The sequence below is a fragment of the Portunus trituberculatus genome, chromosome 40, assembly GCF_017591435.1.
Source record: "Portunus trituberculatus isolate SZX2019 chromosome 40, ASM1759143v1, whole genome shotgun sequence".
Classification (NCBI taxonomy): Eukaryota; Metazoa; Arthropoda; class Malacostraca; order Decapoda; family Portunidae; genus Portunus; species Portunus trituberculatus.
Window position 1 is genome coordinate 29,138,211 of NC_059294.1, and position 16,090 is coordinate 29,154,300.

The 16,090-nt window shown below is 40.2% G+C and overlaps 1 protein-coding gene across 2 annotated transcripts in view; it reads left to right on the forward strand.

Annotated features, from left to right (window-relative positions):
* The window catches only part of LOC123516338 (protein Wnt-5b-like), a 655,489-nt gene that overhangs the window by 626,861 nt on the left and 12,538 nt on the right, over positions 1-16,090 (forward strand). For both annotated transcript variants that reach the window (XM_045275614.1, XM_045275615.1), the window contains 4 exons: positions 1,506-1,717; positions 6,037-6,293; positions 6,588-6,768; positions 15,520-15,631. In XM_045275614.1, coding sequence (XP_045131549.1) covers positions 1,629-1,717; positions 6,037-6,293; positions 6,588-6,768; positions 15,520-15,631 — 639 coding nt within the window. In that variant the 5' untranslated portion in view covers positions 1,506-1,628. The remainder of the gene's footprint in view (positions 1-1,505; positions 1,718-6,036; positions 6,294-6,587; positions 6,769-15,519; positions 15,632-16,090) is intronic.

Consider the following 16,090-nt stretch of genomic DNA (forward strand, 5'->3'; position numbering starts at 1 on the left):
AATAGTTCACTAATATTTGTAACTTTTAGTGATCATTTATACCTTAGAGAGAGAGAGAGAGAGAGAGAGAGAGAGAGAGAGAGAGAGAAAACCATATAGACAGATAAACACGAATAAACAACACGCAAATGAACTGAACAAAAAGCAATGATATAAAAAGCCGAAATACCCATAGATATTGAATCCATCATTAGTACCACCAACACTACATACTCACAACTCACTGACCTGGAGGCGCCAGCACTACAAAGCTACACGAGTCAAAAAAGCAAGGCACAATAGCTCATTAAATGCTAATCAACCACAAAAACAGAGCGCAGCGCTAGTAATGACCGCGGCAGATAGTGACGCACCGAAAAGACTTACTAATATCAGTATTCAAAAATCCTTTGCTCTCTCACCACGACTATTTTTCCAAAGCCACAGAGATGATTAGCGGGGTTTTCAAGCGTGTTTCTCCAGTTAATAATGTAGAAATCTTGTCAATCTGCCTCTAAAATCGTAAAAACAACTTTAAAAACTAGTGTAAACTTAAATAAACCCTTTTGAAATAGTGGAGGTGAAGCACAGAAGTATTTGAGTATATGAGCCACAGACGCGCAAGGCTTCAGTAGCTTCGAATTACAGGAGTGGCCGATGAGCCGCCAAAAAGATAGCATTGGTTAGAATCTGCCTAACGAGTGGTGGGTAGTGAAGTATGAATAGATAGATAGATAGACAGACAAATAGCTAGATTTTTAGGTAGTTAGGTATTTTTGATAGGTTGCTGAGTAAGTAGATCGATAGATATATATTTCCCTTGATACAAAGACAGGTAAATAGATACATAGACAGATAGACAGGGAGATAGGTAAATGATGAATAGATAAATGGAAAATCAATAGGACAATTTTTCATCATCGTTTCCATTTCTAATTTCTAAACATCAGAGAGAGAGAGAGAGAGAGAGAGAGAGAGAGAGAGAGAGAGAAAAAATATATAAATAAACAAGTAAGTTAGTGTGCAGTAAAGGTGAGAGGTAAAATGCATCCTCTTCCTGCAAAGGCGCCTGTCCAAGAAAATTAAGTGAATGTGCATTATGGTGTGGATTTAATGCATAAATTTGGATTCTGAAAAGTGTGTGTGTGTGTGTGTGTGTGTGTGTGTGTGTGTGTGTGTTTCTATGAGAGGGGCACTGGTCATGGTAACAAAAAGCAAGGGAGACAAAAACTATATCCATTGGAGGTGCTAGTCCCGAAAAAAAAAAATGAGAAGGATAATCCAAAACTACAGTAGAGGATAAGTGCTTTGAGTGTGTGTGTGTGTGTGTGTGTGTGTGTGCAGAATAACACTAAAAGGTTGAGGCTGGCGTGACAGTCTCATGAGGTAGCTAAGTGTCTGAGCCAACACCCCGCAAAGCATGACGGGTACACGCAGTGACTGGCTGCGGGAGGAGGCAGGATGGGAAGCCTCCTGAGCCTTTTCCCTCGCCCGTCACGTCGCCTCAAGTCTGGTGTTTGTTGCAGGCATGAGTGTGGGCGGCGGCGACGGCTGGAGCAAGTGCTGGTGAAGGCAGGTCGAGCGGCACCAGCTGCAGCATCTGAAAGACTAGCGGCGGCCGAGCGTCTCCTTGGGGCAGCAGCAGCAGCATGAGGGGCGCCGTGCTGCTGAGGGCGGCGGTGGGGGCGCTCCTGCTGCTGACCTGCCCGGCCTTGGCCAGGATCGTGGGCTCCTGGATGTAAGTGTTGTGTATAGTTTTGTACCTCGACTTTCCTTCCTGTATATCTTTCTTCCTTATCCTTTCTCTTCCTCTCTTTTTGCTTTCATCTCCCTTTCCTCTTTGGTCTCTGTTTTTTTTTTTTTTCCTTCAATACATATGTTCCTCACATTCTTTCTCTTCTTTTTTTCTTTTTTCCCCTTTTTTCTTTCTTTCATCTCAGTTTCTTATCACTATTATTGTTCTCTTCTCTTTTCCTTATTTTTTTCCCTTTTCCTTTTCCTTTCATATTTTTTTCGTATATCTCCTTCTCTTGCCTCTCTCCTCACTTTCATCCTTTTTGTCATCTCTCCCTCCCATTTTTTCGTTTCTTTTCCTCCACTTTTCATGCTTTCTTTTCCTTTCTTTCCTTTCCTTTCATTTCCTTTCATTTCATTTCATTTCATTCCTTTCCTTGCTTTTATATCCTTTCCTTTATCTTCTTTCTGTTCTCTCTTCTTTTCCGTATTTTTTCCTTTTTTCATACTTTTCTTTCCTCCTATTATCTCTTTACCCCTTGCTTCGTTTTCCTTCCCGTTTCCTTCTTTTCTCTTTTTTGTTATTACTTTTCCTGCTTTTCTCTTCCTTTCCCGTCACTCCTTCCTCTTCTTATCTACAGCATGGCTTTTTTTATCGTGTGTCTTTCCTTCCCTCTTCACACATGTCATACTCACCATCTCACCTCTCCTCCCACTCACTCCAGCCACGCGCACATCCCATCAAGCTTACATTTCTTACTGCAGCCCATAGAGATACAGTAAAACACTCCTTTACCACCTCCTCACTCTTCCATATCATCTTGTGCAATAGTCTTCATCCCTACACACCCTCTTCCTTGTCCTCTAATTATCATTTATTCTTGCACTATTCACGACCGTCAGACACAAACCGTCTCCCTAATTGCCGAGTTTGGCAGGACTTGGCATGCAGTGTCCCGAGGTGTGACGGAGGGTTGGACAGTGTTGTGGTGACTCGATAAACATGCACTGCCGGACGCCTGATTCTCTTATGAAAGACAGTACTGTTGTCTACACATCACGTATTTACTGTTTATCCCTTCAGTCCTTCATCTGTGTATAGGCCGAATGCTTTCTCTCTCTCTCTCTCTCTCTCTCTCTCTCTCTCTCTCTCTCTCTCTCTCTCTCTCTCTCTCTCTCTCTCTCTCTCTCTCTCTCTCTCCATCAGTAAAAATTCATATTGTAAATGTTACACGAATGTATTATTTCAATTAGAAATACAGCTAAAGATTAGACATTTAAGTAGTTAGAGTAGTAAAAACCATTGTGACACCAATGCAAGGCGTGCTTCACCTGTCGTTAGTAATTCCCGCCAGGCTGCTCTCTTTCCAATGTCTCAGGCGATGGTTGGTTTCTTGCAGTCCAGAGTCCCTAACTCGACATGACTAATGTAGTTTTCTCGCCCTCCCAGAAATATACAAGCCTATATTTTTCTTACTTTGAGTCGTCTTCTCATCAAGTGCTACTAACTTCCTTTTGTGTTTAAGTAGTAAGACATTCTCTACATATATACGGTTTCATGTACTCAAAGCAAATAGTTTGGATGTTGGTGAAGATACAATGAAGCACTGTAAAATGCACGATTTGCAGTAAACACGATCAGCTAATAGTAGGCCAGTATTGATTCCCAACCGTGCGCCACCTTGGGGGAGGGACTTGTGCCTCTAGCGATTGTGAACAAAGTACTACTACTGGACGTTAATAACTCCTCCACACCTCTCCTTCACACCTCCCGACACACACACATCCTCACTTATCAGTTTTTCGTGTCTATCTCCACCTCCCATCTTGTACAGGCTACCTTTTGTATCACTTCCTCTCTCTCTCTGCCATGGAGTATGCCATTGGCATACACCCTCATTGCTAAAGCAACATCGCTGCCAAGAAATAGTCTATTTATGTGTACTTGTGTCAGGTATTCATAAGATTCTCACATCAAACTCTAGGATGAAGAGAGTCAGATAGAATATTTTTTTTTTTTTCCTTAGACCATGTGAAATGCAACGTATATGATTGCAATTATTGTTCTCTTCCTTTACGAGCTATAATCATAAGCCAGTAGAGCCAAACAACTCACTGCCTGAAATAACTTGTCGTAATGAAAGTGCCAGTCCTTACTGAAACTCACTATGGTGTTTGTTTCTTGCAGAGTGTAAGTGGAAGGGAAGATTACTTGACCATTTAAGCATTAAAGCTTCTAGAAGCTAACACTTGTGTGCTATGTAAATCTCTGACGATTATTTCACTTGTCTCCTTATAAAGCCTGGAAATACTGGACTGTGGCCTGTTAGTTTGTTAGCTGTGGCTATTTTTCCAATTGTCTTTGAAATGACATGTCAAAGCAACGCTACGCCCGCGAACGTATAGTGTTGTACTCTCACATATATGTCTAGTACTTGTATTGCGTTAAAGGGAGCTAGTCGAAGGCTGAATAGATAACTGGAACGTACCAAGCAGAAACGTATTGATGTTCTTAATCAGAAGATTATGAATTTGAAAAGATGGTAGCTGAGTTTAAATAGTTCCCATGCTCTAGATATCTTGGTGATGCTGTGCCGTGTGATGCAAAGCATTGATTAATTATTAACATCAAGCAATGCGGTGAGGGTTGCCAGTCTTCTATTCTAACATGAACCGTGAGTATACTGATGTTTGTCTCGAGTATGTTGACGACGAGAAAAATTAACAAGAAGCGAACGATGAGAATTTTGTATGTAAGAACAGTATTGATTAACTAACTTCAACTATGAGTAAAATAAGAGTTGAACAAAATAAAGTAGTGCAAGAAGGAAAATTGAATGAGAGGGAAGAAAACCATCGCTTCCTTGGCAATGTTTCGGATACTTGCTTCGAAACTTCAGGTATATCACTTTAAAGGTAGACTTGGCAGTACTGCCTGGACCAGGAGGTGGTGTGGGCTGCATCATTCCTTAATTTGGGTATTACGGCGAGCCAAAATACCTATATAGGAGTGTTGTGTTTTACATTTGTTTATGCGTTGTGATTCAAACTGACCGCTTCCTGGTCGGGAAGTTTCATCATAATGAAGTGGCTGGTTAGTGTGTGAAGAATTCTGATTGTGAAGGAATATTTGACATAGCGAAGTTGTGATCTGGAAATGTTCTCTTGAAAGCATCTGGGGTGAAGCGGCAAGGTAGTGTCTGAGAGAGACTCTTCTTAGCGGCATATCTGACGCCGAAAAGTGGAAAGATGTGCGCAGAAATGTACTATGTAGTTACTGCTTTAAAATGTGTCTAGATTACTGATTCCTTGCATACCAAAGTTGCCGTTATATCAATATGAGTATAAAACACAATATCTTTCGCTTTTAATTCGAGTTTTTTTAATAAGTATTTAAAGATTACAGTATACCGACATATGCACTACGTGTAAGTACCAGAGCTGGCTCCTTACTTGGAACAGTTTTCCAACCTTTATTTCTAACAAAAGGGACAACCGTAATTTGCTTTCATAGCAGCGATCATTGGCTAGATCTGCCTCTGATGTGTAGTTTTTCAGAGGCGCCCTCCACACCCCCCTCTTTCCGTCCCTTTCTCATCCCCCCCCTCTCTCTCTCTCTCTCTCTCTCTCTCTCTCTCTCTCTCTCTCTCTCTCTCTCTCTCTCTCTCTCTCTCTCTCTCTCTCTCTCTCTCTCTCTCTCTCTCTCTCTCTCTCTCTCTCTCTCTCTCTCTCTCTCTCTCTCTCTCTCTCTCTCTCTCTCACACACACACACACACACACACACACACACACACACACACACTAACTATACTCGTAGCTTGGTGCACGTGAGGGTGACGATGAGGAAGCAGTATTTCCTTAGGCAATTGAAAGCCGGGATGAAAGATTAGATACAAGAAGCTGCCCTGCCATTACAGTTTAAGCAACATATTCATATTAATCAAGAGTTTTAGTCTTTATTTCCGAGAAACCTCATTACTAAAGAAACAGAGGGGACGGCTTAGGTGGAGGTGATAGGGAGTGGTATGTGAAACGTAGAAACAATGAGGTAGTGGGTATGTAGAGGCGGACTTCAAGTGGGGTTGAGAAAGATATGGCATAATTAACATGTCAAGACCTCTGGTTTGTGATGCTCACTGTGAAAATCCCTTGATTTGGTAGGAAGGCCGTTTCTTCAAATAGGGAACCATCGATACATCTGCAGAGTTTTTGTAGAGTCATTACTTGTTTGCACAGGTAATGTTTGCTTGTTACGTTTTGCCTGTGTGGTCTCAATATGAATGCATTAATTCTCGTGACTAACTCGGTCAATCTGCTTTACAGGAACCTTGGTCTGCAGGGATACGAGGTATGGAGGAATCCACAAATTTACCTGATTGGGTCCCAGCCGCTGTGCACACAGATTCCCGGACTGTCCCTGGGTCAGACAAAACTGTGCCAGCTGTACCAGGACCACATGGGCAGCGTGGGCCGCGGCGCCAAGACTGGCATCCACGAGTGTCAGTGGCAGTTCAGGCACCGAAGATGGAACTGCTCCACTGTGGACGACTCGACTGTATTCGGCCCGGTCCTGCAGATCCGTAAGTTGAACTGAAGTGACCATTATACTTGTTAATACCCGGCTGATTGGTGAGACGCAGAGCTCCTTGTCTGACTAGTAAGACGCGAAGTTCCTTGCCTGACTCGTAAGACGTTAAGTTCTTTTCCTCTCGGAAGTTCTCTACAAGAGAGAAGAGACAGTAGTATGCACAGTTCCAATGTGACTCTTAGTGTTCTGGAATTTTTAACAGCAATGTATGATGAAGTCATTCTACTAAGTTATGTGTTGAAGTAGGTATAGTGTATGGTTTAGTTTATGCACATTTTCTTTGCAGCGAGCCGTGAAGCAGCCTTCGCCCACGCCATCGCCTCAGCGGGTGTGGTGTACAGTGTGTCGCGGGCGTGCAGGGATGGCCAGCTCACCACCTGTGGCTGCTCCCCTGCTCGCCGTCCCAAGGACCTCAACAAGGAGTGGATCTGGGGCGGATGTGGAGACAACGTGGAATACGGATACAAGTACGTCTACAACAATTCATTCCTAAGTAGATTTTTTTTTTTTTTTTTTTTTTTTTTTTTTTTTTTTCATCATATTGTAGTATTGCTACTGGATTTATGTTAGGTTCATGTTATGTGTACGTGTGCGGTATTTCCTTCTGTTGATGTGTACCTTTCCTCTTTATCATTATTTTTAAGATGATTTCTACGCATATCGTTGTCCAGATAAGTTGCATTCTTAAACGTGTTCCTTACCTGAACATTTCCAGCAAGTAACTTTGTTATTTACGTTTTCAATAATATTTTCATGGCTCAGGTGATTCTTAACTTAGTTGGCTTCTGCATCACCAGTGGGAAATTGTTATATATATATTTTTTTATTATTGTTATTTAAGCTCTACGATAAAGCATTAGTAAAGTATTAGTACTCTCCTTTCAATGCGAGTAGTATACATAAACTGTGTATTGTTCCTAAGGCTCATTTTTATCACCTATTTACTGCTAGGTGAACAGGGGCTGCTCAATAAGAGGCTTACCCATTTGCCTTGCCGCGCCCGGGACTCGAACTCAGGCCTTCTCGATTGTGAGTAGCCACAAGTCCACAAAAACGACGCGGTGTGTGTGTGTATGTGTAAGGGTTGGTAGGCGTGGTGTTGTTTGTTCTTCCTATGTATTCTTCACCGAGTCTCATAATATAACTGTGGAAATACCTCCAACACACACACACACACACAGTAAAATGGAGAGAGAGATAAACATAAAAAAGGTGATAAATAATATCATTAATGTGGTGCAGGAGGAGGGAAAAGACCTAGTACAAGAAATAGAGGACTTCCATAGAATTGGAAAGTTCACAAGAGAAGGTATGAGGCCAATAAGAATCAAACTTAAGTCACAAAAGGATGTAGATGAATTGGTGGAGAAGTCATGGAGGCTAGCCCAGCAGGAAACAACAAGGAAGATTTGGTTGAGAAGAGATCTCGGTGAAAAGGAAAGAGAAATGTTAAATGAGTTGAGAAAGGAGGCTTTGAAAAAAATGAAGAGAGGACAGAAGAGGAGAAGAAAGAGTTTTTCTGGAGAATCTTGGATATGAGACTGAGGAAGTGGTTCATAACCCAGAAAAGTACAGCAAGAAAGGACTAAAGAAACTTACGTATGAGCGAATGTAATGTATTCCAACATAAATGGAGTGATATCGGGATTTTAGAACTCAACGATTACTTGAGGGACAAGAACCCAGATATTGTGGGTCTTACTGAAACAAAACTGAGAGAGGAGAAGACCTGATGATGGTTGGAGAAGGAAATATAATGTTTGGAAAAGAAATAGAGTAGGTAAGATGGGAGGAGGAGTGATGTTGCTGGTTAAAAAGATATAAAGGTGGATCAAGTGAAAGAAGGTATGGGAAAGGCAGAAGTGCTAAAGATCAGAGCAGAAACTAATGAAGGAAAAAGAGGCACTACATAGTGGTGTACGTACCACCTAAGACAAATGCATGGTCAGTACAGGAATATGAAGAAATGATAAGTGATACAGGAACATGTCTGGAAGAAATGTTGGGTGGCTGTGAACGAACTATAATGATGGGAGATTTTAATTGTAAAGAGGTGTGTTGGGAGGACTGGTCAATGGAAGGATCAGAGACAACATGGGGAAATACACTATTGACACTGGCAATGGAAAATGTGTTAACTCAGTGGGTCAAAGAAGATACTAGGTTTGGAGGAGAGGGAGCATCGTCAAGACTGGACTTGGTCTTTAGTACAGAGCCAATGGTCATTGAGGAGATGAGGGTGGAGTGCCCTTTAGCAAAGAGTGATCATGCAGTTTTGGAGTTCAAGGTGATAGATGAAGAGAAATCTAGAAGAAATGAAGAATATAAAGTGGGAAGATGGAATTATGCCAAGACAGATTTTGGAAACCTAAAGAAATTCTTTCAAGAGACAAATTGGATGAAATTCAAGAGTGCTAAGGAGCAAATGAAAAGTGGAAGGAATTTATAAAAATATACAAAGAAGGTGAGAAAAATTTGTACCAATAAGACAACATAGAGAAGTTGGAAAGCAGGACTGGTTTAACGATAGATGTGAAAAGGCTAGAACAAGAAAAGAGGATGCATGGAAGAGGTGGAGAAGGAAAAGACGGATTAAGCAGTGGGAAAGTTACAAAAGAGCAAGAAATGAATATGTGTTGATTAGAAGAGAAGAAAGAAAGAAACAAGAAAAGGATATAATTGATAAATGTAAAGACCAACCAAGGCTTTTTACAGACATGTGAACAACAACATCAAAAATAGAGAAAGTATTGAAAGTTTAGAAGTAAATGGAGTATGCAGTGAAGATCCCAGGAAATGGCAGAGGCTATGAATGGATGCTTTCGGAAGGTATTCACAAAGGAGACTGCTTTTGACAAACCACTGGTAATGGAACAGAAAGGGATTATGAAGGAGTTTCAAGTAACTGTGGAGGAGATCAAGAATATGATGGGGAGTTTAGAAGTGAGAAAAGCTGTGGGACCTGATGGGGTATCAGGATGGATTTTAAGAGAATGCAGGAGCAACTGGCAGAAAAAGTTTGTGAAGTAATTGATGCCTCATTAAGGGAAGGTGTAGTGCCCCAAGACTGGAAAAGAGCTAACATTGTCCCAATCTATAAATCAGGTAACAAGAGAGACCCATTGAACTATAGACCAGTGTCACTTACAAGTGTGGTAGCTAAGATGTGTGAGAGGGTGGTGAAGAATAGATGGACAGACTTCTTGGAGAAAATGACATACTTTGTGAGTGTCAATTTGGTTTTAGAAAAGGGCGTTCATGCACGACAAACCTGATATGTTACTATTCGAGGGTGATAGATGTAATACAGGAAAGAGATGGTTGGGCTGATGGAATATATCTGGATTTAAAAAAGGCCTTTGATAAGGTACCACACCGGAGACTGATCTGGAAACTTGAAATGGTAGGAGGAGTGCATGGCAGTTTACTAAAATGGATGGAAGACTTTTGGTAGGAAGAGAAATGAGAACAATAATTAAGGACAGACCATCAGAATGGGGCTTGGTGGAGAGTGGAGTTCCACAGGGATCAGTGTTGGCACCAGTAATGTTCGCGGTCTACATAAATGACATGGTGGATGGGGTGTCCAGTTATGTGAGCCTATTTGCAGACGATGCAAAATTGTTAAGAAAAGTGAGATGTGACAAAGATTGCGAACTACTCCAGGAAGACTTGGACAGAATATGGAAATGGAGCTGTACATGGCAAATGGAGTTCAACACGACAAAATGCAAGAAAATAGAGTTTGGCAAGAGTGAAAGAAGAATCAGGAGTATGTACAAGATAGGAAATGAAGACATAAAACCAGTCATGAAGAAAAAGACCTTGGGGTGACAATTACCAATGACCTATCGCCAGAGAGACATATAAACAAAATAATTGGAGAAGTATTGAACTTATTGAGGAACATAAGAGTGGCGTTCGTATATTTAGATGAAGAAATGATGAAGAAAATAATTACTGCAATGATAAGACCGAGGCTTGAATATGCAACAATACAGTGGGCTCGAACTTAAAGAAACACATAAGGAAACTAGAGAAAGTACAGAGGGCTGCAACAAAATGGTGCCTGACTTAAGAGATTTGACTTATGAAGACAGACTGAAAAGAATGCAACTTCCAACCCTGGAAAACAGAAGAGAAAGGGGAGACCTGATAGCAATATACAGAGTGATGATTGGCATGGAAAAATGGATAGGGAAGATCTGTGTATGTGGAATGAAAGAATGTCGAGAGGGCATGGGAAAAACTAAAATGGCCACTTATAGGAGAGATGTGAAAAATATAGCTTCCCTCATAGAAGGGTGGAAGCATGGAATAGTTTAGACGTGGAAGTGGTCAACGCAAGGAATATTCATGATTTTAAGAAAAAGCTGGACATTAATAGATATGGAGACGGGACAACACGAGCATAGCTCTTTTCCCGTATGTTACAATTAGGTAAATACAATTAGGTAAATACACACACACACACACACACACACACACACACACACATGCAAATGGGCAAGCCTCTTTATGTGAAGCCCCTGTTCACCTAGTAGCAAGTAGGTACGGGATGTAACTCGGAAAGAAATAAAGACAGGACAACTGTAAGAGATATCAAGAAGTTCAGTTTTTCTACATAGATGTGTAAGAGGTGTGGAATGGCTTAAATAAGAGAGTCATGGAAGCAAGAACAATCAATCTAGTTCAAAGAAATGTTTGATTTTCATAGATTTGGATTTTCATAGATTCTTTTCCTGTATGTTACAAATAGGTAAACACACACACACCGCGTAGTGTAGTGGTTAGCACGCTCGACTCACAATCGAGAGGGTCGGGTTCAAGTCCCGATGCGGAGAGGCAAATGGGCAAGCCTCTTAATGTGTAGTCCCTGTTCATCTAGCAGTAAATAGGTACGGGATGTAACTCGAGGGGTTGTGGCCTCGCTTTCCCGGTGTGTGGAGTGTGTTGTGGTCTCAGTCCTACCCGAAGATCGGTCTATGAGCTCTGAGCTCGCTCCGTAATGGGGAAGACTGGCTGGGTGACCAGCAGACGACCGTGGTGAATTACACACACACCACGTAGTATAGTGGTTAGCACACTCAGCTCACAACTGAAAAGGCCTGTGTTCGAGTGATTAGGTTGGGAAGATTTATAGAAGGGGATAAGAGACCAATGAAAGTGAGAATGAGATTGCAGGTGACTGTGGAGGAAATTTCATAAGAAAAGGGAAGATGGCTGATGATACTGAATTTAAGGATATACGGATAAAATGAGACATGAACCTGGAAGAGCGAGAAAAGGAGAGAGTGCTAAGAAATGAAGCTAAGGAAAAAAAAAACAGAAAAGGGCAGAGATCGAGAAAAAGAATTTCTACTGGAGGGTTCTAGATATGAGACTAAAGAAATGGTATCTAAAGAAGGAGGAGGAGGTCATGGAAGAGGCAAGAAATTAAGAGTGACTTATATAATAAAGATGGGTTGTTATCCAGCGTGTTGGAGGTTAGAGATTATTTGAAAGAAAAAAAAGACCAGATGTTATGTGCATAATAGGAAAAAAAACTAAAAGAGGAGATCCATGTTAGCTAAAAAGAAGAGGGATATAATAGCTGGAGAAGAGACACAAAGGGAAAAGGGGGAGGAGGCGTGCTAATAATGGGTTGTGATAATATATGTGTGGAGGAAGTGCAATATGGTGATGGTATGGTAGAAATAATGGGAATAACAATCAAAATAGAGGATTTTTTTTTTTATAAGGAAAATCAGTTACCTATGTGCCACCAAAGACAAATACATGGAGAACTGAGGAAGATAAGGATATGCAAAGAGAGGTGATTAAGTGCTTAGATAACATGATAAGAAGAGAATACTATTAGTAGGAGATTTTTACTGTAAAAAGAGTAAACTGGAGAGAGATGGAAGTAATGGGTAATGCTGGACAATGGAGCTAAGTGGTGTTACAGTTGACTATGGTAAATACAGTGGATCAGTTGGTGGAAGAGTCAACATGATGCAGGGGGGAAGAAGAACCATCGTTGCTTGACTTAGTATTCACAAAGAAGTCAGAGCCCCTTCCCAGCATACAATACCTTAGTCCAATGGGAAGAAGAGGTCATTTAGCATTCAAGTTGGAAATGCAGGAAGAGGATGGGAAAAGATCCAGAGAAGATTACAAAAAAGGGAGATTAAATTATGCAAGAGCAGATTTTGAAAAGAAAATTTTTGCTGATATTGAATGGAGGAATATTATGGATGGAAGAACAATACAGGGGAAATATGAAATATTCGTACACAAATATAACAAAGGAGTGAAGAAATACATACCTATCTATAGAGTAAAGAAAAGTATACATGCTAGGTACAATGCCAGATATAGTTATAGAAGCTAAAAAGGGCAAAAAATACAGCTTAAGAAAAAAACTAAAAAAACAAGAAAAATGAAAACAGACAGCAGTATAAGGATGCGAGAGTAAGAGTAAGAAGAGAGTAAGAAAGAAACTTTGAGAAAGATGTGGTGTGAAAAAGCAAAGATGAACCCAAGCTTCTCTACAAATTTATAAATTATTAGATAAAGAATAAGGAAACAATAGAAAAAAATGATTAAAGGAGGGAAGACATACCAAACAGCAAAGGAAATGAGTGAAATAATGAATGAGAGCTTCAAAACTGTATTCACTTAAAATGAGTTTTTTTGTAGACCCAAATAGGACATTGTGTTGCCGAGGATTGCAGGAAATTATAGTGCACAAACGAGAAATTGGAAGACTACTAGAAAATTTGGATGTCAGAAAAGCGATGGGGCTGGATGGTGTGTCAGGCTGGCCACTAAAGGAATGTAAAGATCAGTTGTTAGACCTATTTGGTAAATGGTTACAAACTCCTTATAGGAAGGGAGAGTACGTACCAGTAGAAAGGAAGAGAGCCAACATAATCCCAATTTTCAAAGGAGGAAAATCAACTGAGCCATTAAATCACAGACCGGTATCACTTACAAATGTTGTGGGGAAATTATGTGAAATAGTAATCAAAGAAAAATGGGTTAAACATCTGGAAAAAGAACAAGTTATATCGAATAGATAATTTGGGTTCAGGACAGGATGGTCATGTGTGTCAAACTTATTAAGTTTCTACTCAAGAGTAATAGAAGGGCTGGAAAGCAGAGATAGATGGGTGGACACAGTATATCTGGACATAAAAGAAAAGGCTTTTGATAAAATCCCTCATGGCAGACTACTTTGGAAGTTATAGAGCATAGGAGGACTGAGAGGAACTTTGTTAGATTGGATTAGGGATTATTTGAAGGACAGAGATGTCATATAATGGAGCTAGGAAAGAGTAAGAGAAGACCGTTATGGAACTATCTGATGGGAGAGGAACAAATAATGAAGACTAAAGAGGAAAAAGATCTGGGAGTGATTATACAGGAAAATCTGAACCCCAGAAAACACATAAGATATTTGGATTGGCATATAAAATATTGACTAATATTAAAGTGGCATTTCAATTCATGGACAAAGATAAGATAAAAATTATCACAAGAATGATACGTCCCAAGCTGGAAAGTGGAGCAGTGGTGTGGTCAGCGAGCTCTAAAAAAGATGTAAGAAGATTAGTACGGATCCAGAAGATAGCTACAAATATGGTGCTAGAACTAAAAAACCTAACATGAAAAAAGGCTTTAGGAAATGGGACTGTCAAGATAGAAGAGAAAGAGGAAACCTAATAACAATGTATAAAATAGTTAATGGGATTGAAAAGATAGACAAGGAAGACCTGGTGCTGGTGACAGAAGAAACTAGAAGGACAAGAGGACATAAAAGATAAAGAAGATTAGGATGAGGCAGTGTGTGAAAGATATTAGAAAATACAGTTTTCCACATAGAACAGTGGAAAACTGGAATGCATTGAGTGATTAAGTTGTTACAGGACATAATGTGCATAACTTTAAAGAAAAATTTGATAAATGGAGACATGGAGAGAGGATACTATGAGCCCCGCTCGAACCCTGTACAATACAAGTAGATTAATATACAGGAGGGTGGTGGGGAGGAAAATGACATGGTGACACTGTGATCACAGGGAGGGACAGGACATGGAAGAGGTGGTGGTCAAGTGGGTGGAGCCTAAAGGTTTAGTTTTTAAGGTGGTTTAATCATCTGGGAAAGAGGCAGACTTTTACAAGACAGAATGAAGAATATTCATAAATTCCCTTACCCGACTTTGTCCTTTACTAGTCGTTAGTAAACATTTCACACAAATCATATGAACAAATCAAGTCAGTTGTTGAAGGGAAAGAAAAAATGATTTACCTTTTACCATGATTCATGTCAAATCTCTCTCAAACTAATGTGGTCTGAAACCATCTCTTCTTTATATTAAACCCTTTTGACTGGTACAATTATTCATTGAGCTTAATGTACTTACATGTGTAGACTAGACTTTTGAAAGGCACCAGTGATAGCAGAGTAGTTTAAATCTTTTAATACCTGCAGTTTGCTTGTTTTTTCAGGTTTTTTATTTTTTTTCTTTAAATTAAATATTTATCCATTCAGTTAACAAGTAAAGAGTTAACAAGTGTGTGCCATCATATGATAAAGTTACCTCATTAATGAAGTGTGATGAAATAATGAAGTATGCATTTTACCCTTTGTCAGATTCATGCATCTTGCTCTCCCAGACATTATGTAGTTTCCTTTCCTTTTCTTTAGGTAACAATGGGGATCATTATGTGTCTAGTTTGCATATCTCCTTTGTGTGTGACTGAAGTGCATGACTTAATGATCCCTGACCCTTCCCTCACCCCTTCATTGCAAATCTGCAGACATTATAAGCCCACTTTCAGCTTTATTAAGGAGTACATATTACTTATATGAGGAACAAGACTCAATCTCAAGACCAGATGTTCATTTTCATCCAATATGTGATGGAGATGACAACTCTGGATTCCTGGAGCTAGGGCAGGATAAAGATGAAATTTGAATTTGCAAAGTAAGGGAATGGGATTTAGAATAGGTTTAGAAGGTTGATAAGAACTTGAGAAAAAAGGAAGCTGTAAAAAGAGAAGCAGCTCAATCAGCCTACATGTGGCAGTCCATCTATGAAACATACCCATTACAATAAGAATATCAGATAAACATGTGTACATAACAGGAGATAATTCCTCTTGGATATTGAGGGGAACAAGTCAATGTTTGCCCAGTAATTGTGGTGAACTAACACTCCTTTTCTATGCAGATTCACCCAAGGGTTTGTTGATGTGCGGGAACGTGAGAAGAACTACAAGCGAGGCTCCCTCAAGCAAGGCCGCCAGCTGATGAACCTCCACAACAATGAGGCCGGGCGCAGGGTAAGTGCTGGCCTGGATGTGATTTCTAAACTCAGGGCTGCCCCTGCCTACATGCAGAACATGCACACATGCGCTTCCGTGAGAGAGGGAGGGGGGGTGTTCTTGAAAAAAATTTTCACTTTAGGCCCCATTTTGGTCAGGGACAGCCCTGCCTTGTTGTAGTGAAATGTGCCAGTAATTGTTTTTGAGGAATATGCTTCATCTCTGCTGTATCTAACCTACTCAGTGTTAAACTAAAATACTTGGTATGTTATGTAAGAAAGGTCAAATAAAATGGGGAAAATTAGGCTGTTGTGAAATTAGTTTTCATGTATAGTTTGAGTTTTGTATAAAAGACTCATAAGAAAGAAAGAGAACAGTAGCAAAATAATAGGTATTGTATTAAGTGTCCTTATACAAAAAGTTAGCTTAGTGTGCTGCCAGCTAAGAAGTCCACATTATTGATAGTGGCAGGAAACT